Genomic DNA, 11,282 nt, shown 5'->3' on the forward strand with positions numbered 1-11,282 from the left:
GTTTTTTTAGTAGCCCAAATATCTTTTTGTGGTGTAGCTGGTAAAGCCATGCAATTCTTTGTTAAGCCCTTGTTTTTTTGGATGCAAACGATGAAATTTTACATCCCCATTTGAGGTACTGTACCAGTTTTTTTGGACAGAACAGCATCATTAAAAAATGGACAGGCCACTAAGTGCCATTCAAAATGGCTGTGCTCAATTTGGATGTTTGAGGGGAATTTTATATGGATCTGATGCTCTTCAGAAGCCCACAAATGGTGATTAACTGAACCAAGTGTTACTTTTAATTGGATTAAAAGATACACAACTTCTGGAGTGTCATATTCTACTTGAAAGCCTAATAACCTCCCAAAATAAAAGTTGATAGTGATATTTCCAACATTAGTGGAGAGGGTGGTGGTGTCCTCCTGTTCCCTCATACACACGACGGTGAACATGGCTCCAAATAAACGTGGTGGGTATAACTTATTAATGCCATCTTTTGCAATTAATTAGCAAACCAGTGAAAGCTCTGGTGCTGTTGGCCGTGGGCAAGGTGACCCTCAGGACTATCAGGACGGTGAGCTACAGTACAAATGATCACCCTTAAGTCTTAACTAGTGACCTATTGATATTGTCACCTATCAAAACTTTTGCCTTATCGTTTTCGCATGTGGTGTGCAAGACTACATGTATTTTTATGTTGAATGTGAGCCCCTCAAGGGCCTGGATCCAATGATTATGTCATGATCATCTCCCGATCTAAGCATTTAAAGATCTGTAATGTGTCAGCCAAGTGAGTCACACTGAATCTAGACTTCCATCTGGTGCATGTAGGTGAAAACATTAATGTGATATTGACTCTGGTCTTTTAATGCTTATTATTATTATAGTTCCATGTTTTAAAACATTAACAGACATTTGGTGTATTTTGAACTTCCTGATAATGAAGGACTTTTTTTAATTAAGTGCGTCATAATTCACTAAAATTTAGAAAAAATTTAGAAAAATTTAAATTTTAGTGAATTAAAGTGTTTCATTTTATATTTCTTTATATATATATTTTTTGCTATTTTCAAAGGTTGGCCATTTGAAACAATGGGACACTCTGATCTGAACAACGTGGCTGTTTCTCAAGCATCTTTTGGCCGGAGGGCAATTGAACATGATGATGCTACTCTGGATCAGGTATACTTTTTAGAATTCAAAATTTCATAAATATCGAGTAGGCCTATGGTCCACTAATTGAATACACAAATTAAACCTCATGCATTAAAGGACCTTAAAATCTGGTAAATCATCAAGCTATTGACTGACACATAATGCTAATAAAATTATTAGGATGAATAATAATGTTGGGAAAGAATATAGTAAAGAACCAATAAATTTTATATAAAAATTGTTCATCCCAATAACTCGAACCCTCGCTAACTTGAACCTCCCGCTAACTCGAACCAATTTTCCTTTGCTTTCAGGTCATTTTCTATATAAGTTTACCCTCGATAACTCGAACCTTTTTAAATTTCCCTTGAAGGTTCGAGTTATTGGGAGTTGACTGTATATATAAAAAAAACCAACAAAATAATAGTATCATTGCAATGCATTGCAAACTTGTTTTGGTGAACCCCAAACTTACATGTAGTGACACTGCTATCATCTTGACAATATTAATTATTTTGTGTCCAAGCTGTTATTAGCCACAGATTTTTTCAAATTTTCAAACTGCTGGTCACCAAAGGAAACTTGATGATCGACTGATTGTTGCCTGAGGTGAAGAAAGTCCATTAAGGACTGGATTCTTTGAATTTTATTTGGTCACTTACACATTTTTGAAAATCTTATCCCCACCCATACATTATATGGCACTTTTTGACAGATTGTTGACTGAGGTGAAGATATCTCATAAGAAATTCCGTAATGTGTATAGCCGGGGAATTAAACCATCCAGCCATTGTTGCATTTGTTTTATTATAATAATTATGTTACATAGATAATATCTAGCTTAATCGTTAGATAATTTAATTACCCTACACTTAATCATTTTCTAGAAGTTGCTGGATGAGACTAATCTCTAAAAAGACCACCAATGATTATATGCTGGTTTTTTTGTACATTATTAGCAAACTGGCCGTTCAAGCGCTGGCAGTGGGCAAGATGGGTTAGTCCCAGAGGACCATCATGATCACTCTGGTAAGCTACTAAAAATAGACCATCCTTTAGGTCAAAACTAATGAACTATTAATATTGTTATGTATCTAAAGTTTACCTTCATTTTGTATCTTATGTAGGTGTTTGTCTTTGGAGAAAATATCTGGTTAAATTGATCATGTTCTCCAATTGATATGATTGCTTTATGTTTCATTAGACTGCAACAAGTTCTTATAAACATAAAATGATTTTTAAAATGTCTAAAATTATTGTGAAATTTTTTGTATATGACCCAAAACAAGTAACCAAAAAATCATCCATGTGGCCACCTGGCTGTATGCCAGTACATCCTACTTTTGGAGATCAAGCCAGTACAACAGTATAGTAGGTGTAGACCCCGATCAAACACGCTAAGAAGTTGTCAGTCTGGTTTTACATGTGCAAATAGGTCCCAGTAAACTCAGAGTCAACTGAATAACTGAATCAATTTGTGAGCAGTTTACCTACCCCTACAAGCTAATCAGGTCATTTTATGGAAGTTGCAACTTAGCTGGTGATCCCATATTCTGCCATTACTAAACCCAACCTTATTTAGAGTTAAATTAAATGCCATCTTTGTAAACAAAAACAAACACTAACTCACTTGGAATAATTATCTTGTCCATTTGTCAAAAGCTTTTGAACAAAACTTACAAATTGGTGGAATACAAATGATGATTCTATCCAGCTCAACAAAGAAAATATTATCTAATTTGGCTTCACTAATAATAGTTATCACGTTACAACTTGGCCTGGAAATATTACATTTACTCTGCCTCGAGAGAGTAAGACGCTTATTTCTTTGATACCTTCCTTGCTGTTCTGAGAAGCAAACTAATGACTCAAAAAAACACAAATCAAAATTACAAATCAATCTTTAAATACCATAGAACTAAGACCTACAGTAGACCATTTTGCCTATTAAACATAAGCTGCACTTTGCGTATTGTAAATTGTAATCAAACATTTTTTTATATATTTTTTAAAGCTATTAGTATTGTATTGTATTGTCTTTAAGCTTGTATGTATGTTTGTAGTCATCTCTGTAACTCTTCATTGAAATCAAAATAAAGACAAAAAAAATTAGCTGGTGATCAGCCTAACAAAATTAAAACGTGAAATATAATTATATCATGTGAGACACCTTAAAGTTTGTAAAGTTGTAAAGGATGGAATTGGCAGAAGATAATTCGCTCCTGACTTTTTGGGGGTTATCGTTTGGGCTATCAGATTCTTTTCGATCCAGTTTAACCTAATGAAATGCCCTTTTGGGGGTCTGACAACTTGACTTGGTTTGCACTCTATCAAAAAATACACCAGAGTTAAGCCTACCCCTCCGGACTGCATACGTTTTGAATTAATATCTAGGGATCTCAACCATTCACCAAACCTAAGCTCTCCCTTTAAGTTTTTGGGTCAATGCGCACATCCAGGGAATAAAACATCACTGCCCATGATACTGACACTCCATCTGACAAGAGATTTAAGAACAAAGTAACTTAATGTGAAAAAAATTAATAACAAGATTGTTATGGGTGAGAAGCTGACTGTAAAATGTGACTAAAAACTAAGTGACTGTGAGCCCTTTAATTGCACAATTGTACTTGATCTATATGTAACTATTTCTGTTAATAATTCATTGCTTTAATTTCCATAGATGCTGGCAATCGAAGGAGGATTTAAGAAGAAGAAGAACCATACAAGATAAGGGGGCATATGGAGTGGCCATCCGATCTCCAGAGCCAATACAATGCAATAGAATATTATTTTAACTCGGGGGCATATGAAGTGGCCATCTGATCTCCGGAGCAAAAACAATGCAAAAGAATATTATTTTAACTCGGGGGCATATGAAGTGGCCATCCAATCTCCCGAGCCAATACAATGAAAAAGAATATTATTTTAACTCGGGGGCATATGAAGTGGCCATCCGATCTCCCGAGCAAAAACAATGCAAAAGAATATTATTTTAACTCGGGGGCATATGAAGTGGCCATCCGATCTCCCGAGCAAAAACAATGCAAAAGAATATTATTTTAACTCGGGGGCATATGAAGTGGCCATCTGATTTCCTGAGCCAATACAATGCAATAGAATATTATTTTAACTCGGGGGCATATGAAGTGGCCATCTGATCTCCGGAGCAAAAACAATGCAAAAGAATATTATTTTAACTCGGGGGCATATGAAGTGGCCATCTGATCTCCCGAGCAAAAACAATGCAAAAGAATATTATTTTAACTCGGGGGCATATGAAGTGGCCATCCGATCTCCCGAGCAAAAACAATGCAAAAGAATATTATTTTAACTCAGGGGCATATGAAGTGGCCATCCGATCTCCCGAGCAAAAACAATGCAAAAGAATATTATTTTAACTCGGGGGCATATGAAGTGGCCATCCGATCTCCCGAGCCAATACAATGCAAAAGAATATTATTTTAACTCGGGGGCATATGAAGTGGCCATCCGATCTCCCGAGCAAAAACAATGCAAAAGAATATTATTTTAACTCGGGGGCATATGAAGTGGCCATCCGATCTCCCGAGCCAATACAATGAAAAAGAATATTATTTTAACTCGGGGGCATATGAAGTGGCCATCCGATCTCCGGAGCAAAAACAATGCAAAAGAATATTATTTTAACTCGGGGGCATATGAAGTGGCCATCCGATCTCCCGAGCAAAAACAATGCAAAAGAATATTATTTTAACTCGGGGGCATATGAAGTGGCCATCCGATCTCCCGAGCAAAAACAATGCAAAAGAATATTATTTTAACTCGGGGGCATATGAAGTGGCCATCTGATCTCCGGAGCAAAAACAATGCAAAAGAATATTATTTTAACTCGGGGGCATATGAAGTGGCCATCCAATCTCCCGAGCCAATACAATGAAAAAGAATATTATTTTAACTCGGGGGCATATGAAGTGGCCATCCGATCTCCGGAGCAAAAACAATGCAAAAGAATATTATTTTAACTCGGGGGCATATGAAGTGGCCATCCGATCTCCCGAGCAAAAACAATGCAAAAGAATATTATTTTAACTCGGGGGCATATGAAGTGGCCATCCGATCTCCCGAGCAAAAACAATGCAAAAGAATATTATTTTAACTCGGGGGCATATGAAGTGGCCATCCGATCTCCCGAGCAAAAACAATGCAAAAGAATATTATTTTAACTCGGGGGCATATGAAGTGGCCATCCGATCTCCCGAGCAAAAACAATGCAAAAGAATATTATTTTAACTCGGGGGCATATGAAGTGGCCATCTGATCTCCTGAGCCAATACAATGCAATAGAATATTATTTTAACTCGGGGGCATATGAAGTGGCCATCTGATCTCCGGAGCAAAAACAATGCAAAAGAATATTATTTTAACTCGGGGGCATATGAAGTGGCCATCCAATCTCCCGAGCCAATACAATGAAAAAGAATATTATTTTAACTCGGGGGCATATGAAGTGGCCATCCGATCTCCCGAGCAAAAACAATGCAAAAGAATATTATTTTAACTCGGGGGCATATGAAGTGGCCATCCGATCTCCCGAGCAAAAACAATGCAAAAGAATATTATTTTAACTCGGGGGCATATGAAGTGGCCATCCAATCTCCCGAGCCAATACAATGAAAAAGAATATTATTTTAACTCGGGGGCATATGAAGTGGCCATCCGATCTCCGGAGCCAATACAATGCAACAGAAAATTATTTAAAATTCGGGGGCATAGGGATTGGCTGCCCGACCATAAAAAGGACAAATGCTGCAGCTCTCAGAATAGCAGCAAACTGTCATTTTCATGGTTGACCTACTTTTGCTGGTTACCATGCATACATTAATACGTATTAAAGCATTAAGTTTGTAACCCTACTCCCTCACGTTGTTAGTAATGCCTGGCGCTGCATTCGGGAGGGATCAGGTTTCCTCCTTTAGAGACAGGGGGTTTTTCCTGACGGGCAGCAGGCAAGCAATTGTTGTATGGCTCATTTGAACTTGTCTAATAAATGGGACTGTCACTAGCCCTTTACCGGCACAGTGGTCAGTACCCTATTTAACAATGAATTTGTGTGGTTGTGGGATTGTTCTGGGTTGGGATAGGGAAAACCAAAGGGCTCCTTTAAGATGCCACAAAATAATATGAAAGCAATGATCAAGAAATACGCATTATTTTTTTAAAATAAACTACTAAAATAAATTAAAAATAAATTGGTATGTTAGAGAGGGTAACCATTACAGAGTGGGACTGGGTTCTACAAAAATTCAAAATACCACTGTCACAGTGATTTGGGCATGCCCGAGCTTTGGGCACCCCCGTACCCAAATCCCTAGTTTTTTGGGTATCCCCTTCCAATATGGCTGCCGTGTTTTTGGTACCCTCCCCCCATGCCCAAAATACTAGTGATTTGGGAATCCACTCTAAGACGCGAGTAGAATTTCGCAGGGAAACGGGAAATCCTGAAAAGATGGATTCCACAAAATAATTATAAAAATGTTTTGGAATATGTGAAAAGCCAGGCCTATCCGCCCGGGTTTGCTAAACAGGAAAAGTTAGCGTTACGGAAATTCTGCAAAAAATTCGAGTACGACCAACAAAATGATTCCCTGTTTTATATGGATAAACAAAAGGATGGCTCGACTTTAAAGCGATTAGTTATAAAGGAAGACGAAAAGTCAAGGATGTTTGAAGAATGCCACTCAGCTGATTTTTTCTTGCCATGCTGGCAGAGACAACACGCTCAAGAAGGTCAAGCAGCGTTACTACTGGGGCACCCCACTACTGGCCGGATTATTACAAGGATACGGTTGAAATGGTAAGAATTGCTTTTCACTGCCATGCACGCTCCTTCCACAGTGATTTCACGGCATCAATTTATATATTTCTAAATTCAAAATCTTTGGTCAGTTTTGACCTAAATCTAACTTCAAATTTAAAAGCGTCCTTTATCCCCAAAATCTCCTTCTTAAAGGTATCGAACGCAAAATAGGATTTATGCAAGAATCAAGAGTTCTTTTGTTGAGGTCCCGCTGAAGAGTTGATCGGTAATTCAATACTTGTGTTTGACCCACAGTCTGCCTGTCACGCCACTTCCTTTATTTCTCTGAGTGGGAATGGGGGAGGGGTAGCCTGCGAACGCAGACGTATTTCCGGCTGTTGCTTCTCTCCGGCGGAGAGAAGTGACAGCTGGAAATACGTCTGCGTTCGTAGGCTAGGGGAGGGGCTGCTCAGCAGTTCTCAAATTAAAGAATCCTGTAGACTGCAACCAGTCCCTCTCTGGTCAGTCGAGATGGTGCGCTCACAGCGCAGCGAGACTGGAGCCCCTTTTTCACGCCTCTCCCCAAGCCCCCCTCCGCTCGTTTGCTCCAGTTTTTTCGCGCTTGGCTATTTCGCGCGATCTCTCGACTATCAAGAAAGGGACTGCTTGCAGCCTAAGAATCCTGAACAAGAATGAGTTATTTGTGAAAAAATAAATAAACAAGATGCCTATACTGGCATTTACGCGTGATGCTGATTCATTTATTCCAATTGTATGCTTCGAAGATTGATAAAACTATCCTTGCTAAAATCGTGTCCTTAGCTCTATTTTAATGTAGGGTATTTGCAAAATTTTCCGCTTGGCCCAGCCACTTAGCGCGATTAGCTTGCTATTTCTAAGTGGCTGTGCCCTCTTCTTTAGTAATTTTTCTTTCTTGTAGTAATGTAACACTGTATAATTTCTGAGCACGAATAAAGACTGTTGTTGTTGTTGTTGTAAGATTGTTGTTGCTAATGGCATAGTTTGAGTCACGATGATCGCGTTATGTTGTTTCCCTTGTATTTGTACTGGAAATCCATCAGTGATTATGATTTACGATAACGAAAGCTTATAATGACCTCTTCTCAGTCTCATCGTGGTTCTACAAATGTCAAACAAAGCATGATTCGTTCGCCAGGAACTCTCCAATTTCCACCGTGTTAAATGTCGAGTGCTTCTTGGAAGTTATTCTTTCGATTTACCGCTTTTACCGCGGAAAGTGCCATGTCACGCATCAGTGACGTCGAAAACAAAATTATGCAAATTTCTGGTGAAATGAACATTTATGGTGCAATTCAACCTGACTTGCACGTGATTCGAAGTTGCAGCCAATAAAAATCACACAATTCTTTCGGGACGGGCACGGGATACGGGAAAGTTAAAAAAAACACAAGGCAATTTACGACGAAAGGAATGCGGTCCCGAATTTAAGACGCTGCCTGACTACGTCATCCCGCCTAATAAAATAAAAAAATAAGATAAAAAAATAAAATAAGCTGTTTTGGTAGTCCCGCTTTTAGCACCGTTCACCTTTAAGAGATTCTGTATAAACGACTGATTCTCTTTCCTTTTTTCATTTAATGCTTTCAGTAAATACATTTATTTATTAATTAATGTATTTAGTTTAATATTCATTAATTTAGCTATTCAGAATTTTGTGGTTGGCGAGTTATTTTCGCAGCTTGCTTTTTGAAATGTAATTACACAACCGCCACATCCAAAAAAGTAATTATCCATAAAAAACAATCTTTAAAAAATAAACGATGATACGATTTGGACATCAACTAGTCACACTTCGAGGGATACTATCACGGTATGACTTCAAAAATTTCCAGGGAAAAGTTAAGCCTGGTTTTCACTAGCAACGCAAACACGAGCGCAAGCATAAGAATGCTTATTTCACCATGAAAACGGCCTCGACGCAAGTATTAGCACAAGCACAAGGATCAAAATGTTTTCTTCTCTTGTGCTTGCGCCTATGGTTGTGTCGCCAGCGAAAACCAAGCTTTAAAATCCAAAAGATATATTTTCATTTATGAAAACAGGCGCGTAGCTAAGGTTCGGAACTGGTGTTCGTTGAGCCCTAAATCTTGCGGTTTTACCTCTTACTAGGGGGGTCCGCGGGCATGCTCCCCCTGAAATTTTTGAAAATCTAGGTTCCCAGCAATGTCATTTCCTAAATTTTGAGACCCATTTTAGGCAAATCACAACTTTGTTTTACAGCAGCTTTTTAAGCTATATACATCATTTCGACGGCATAATTGTTTCAACTTATTAAACAAGAAAGTTCAATGTAAATTCCGCGCCCTGTCAAGTTCTGAAAGCTATTCGATCTGCTGATAGTCATACACCAAGCTAGTAAACTTCATCATTCTCAGGTGTAGGCCTAAGAACAAATTGACTGTCTCGTCAAGATTGACAGGCATTATTTTCATATCATATTTGATATGCATTAGAGCCAGGGCGGACAGCCTACTCTCTCCCACGGTACACCTCATGTAGTTGTTCAACCTCCTCATTGTGGTTATGGAACGTTCACATTCTCAAGTGGTGACTGGAAGGGTGGCAGCAATTTTCAGGAGCATGTACAGGTTAGGAAAGTCGTCGGGAACAAATTCTTTTAGTGACGAAGCACATAAATCAGCAACGATTCGTCCGTCCTGAACCATAATTTTCCACCTCTGGAATTCGGAGGAAAAGAGTTGTGGAAAGGGTACGTTCTATGGCTTTTTCGGGCGGATGCGGTTTTACCGCAAAAATGAAACGTCGTTAAAATTTTGAATCTCCAAGGATTCTTGACAATTTTTATTTTTACTGAGGATAAGACAGTAAAGAACGGGTTTATATCTCTATTTTTCTTTGGTTGATGTATTCCGATCACAGGAACTTTATTTAAAAGTTTTTCTTCTGAAAATTATTGATCTTCAAAGGGGGACCGCTCGAACCCCTCGAACCCCCCCCCCCCCCTCCCTCCTTCTTCCCACCTGGGAAACCTGAAAATAATAGTCCAGGCCCCAGTTGTTCAAAGAGCGGATAATCTTATCCACTGGATAGGTTGCTATCCGGCAGTTAGAATGTGTGCAGTATTTTTTTTCCGGTAATCCTAAAATTTGTGAATAGCCGTAGAAGCATATGTCAAATTCAAGTACGGGATTGCGTGGAAAACTTGTCAGAAGCGTTGGTTGGAGTACATTTGCTCCGCTGGATAGCGACTTATCCCTTGGATAAAGTTATCCGCTCTTTGAATAACTGGAACCAGGTTTGTTCACAAATGTGATGTAGGTACACTGAAGAGAGAGATGCTGTGTGTTGTAATGAGTCAGGCAAAGACAAGACTGTGTCGTCAAATTAAACTGAAAAAAGTCTTGCAGACTTTCTCAAATTCTGTCGTCCTGTCTTGAAAAAAAAGTGCTAAAAAACTAACATCAATTTGTACTCCCTTCAACACTTTATTTTGCTGTCCTTGTGCGAGTGAAGATACTTAGTCATGCTTTAGCACTATTTATTTCAAGCAGAAATGCAGCAAAATCGCCCGGTCATAGTGTTAATAAATTTGGGTTGATTACAGCAATTTTTTTCTAAACTCTTCCCGACATGTTGGTTCTCGAAGAGAATGATGACGTAGAGGGAATGTAAAATTGAGTTAAGTGCCTGTTGATACGTATTTCTCTAGATAAAACATTGTGACAGTTGCCAGCACAGTGCCCCAGAAGTGAAGAAATTTGATGTTCTTCACCCCGTCAAGGTTGTTCCGAAGCCCTGGTATCTTGTCGGAATTGATCTCGCAACCTCACAGAACGGAAGCAAGTACCTGTTGACACAGACAGATTACTTCACAAAGTACGTAGAGTGTGTTCCGTTACCCGATAAAAGTGCAGATAGTGTGGCAAAGGCTCTCCACTCAACCTTCTGCAGACATGGGGCTCCTGTCGCATAATTTCTGACCAAGGACGGGAGTTTGTAAATCTGGTAAATTGTGCAATTAGCTCTGGGACTTGAATTTGGTGTTCTCGTTTGTTTTTTCTTTGCTTGTTTTCAATTTATCTGGGTCTTTTAGAAGACACATTGAAGCTACGTTGTGGTTATTTTCAGCGATAATCAGTGTTCTCCTGTTACGATACTAAGACATAGTTCTCTTTGAACAAAAATCTTTATTTTGAGAGTAAGTTGCTGTGACTGTGAGAAACTTCTACCATTTCAGCTGTCAGAGAGATTACTTTTAAAGTTTGGAATCAAGCATCACATCACTTCGGCCTACCACCCACAAGCTAATGGTTTAGATGAAAGAACCAACCACTGTCCATTAAAAGGTAACTTTTTAGAT

General features: G+C 38.8%; 1 protein-coding gene across 1 annotated transcript in view; it reads left to right on the forward strand.

Annotated features, from left to right (window-relative positions):
• LOC146471580 (uncharacterized) overlaps window positions 1–3,874 on the forward strand; it is a 51,383-nt gene extending 47,509 nt beyond the window's left edge. Inside the window, exons 5-8 of the mRNA XM_085120158.1 lie at window positions 496–559; window positions 1,061–1,167; window positions 2,100–2,169; window positions 3,824–3,874. Of these exons, the coding sequence (XP_084976284.1) occupies window positions 496–559; window positions 1,061–1,167; window positions 2,100–2,169; window positions 3,824–3,849 (267 nt within the window). The 3' untranslated portion in view covers window positions 3,850–3,874. The remainder of the gene's footprint in view (window positions 1–495; window positions 560–1,060; window positions 1,168–2,099; window positions 2,170–3,823) is intronic.
• Window positions 3,875–11,282: the final 7,408 nt, after the last annotated feature.

This window comes from Pavona decussata, unplaced genomic scaffold, assembly GCF_977016875.1.
Source record: "Pavona decussata unplaced genomic scaffold, jaPavDecu1.1 SCAFFOLD_102, whole genome shotgun sequence".
NCBI classification, from domain to species: Eukaryota; Metazoa; Cnidaria; class Anthozoa; order Scleractinia; family Agariciidae; genus Pavona; species Pavona decussata.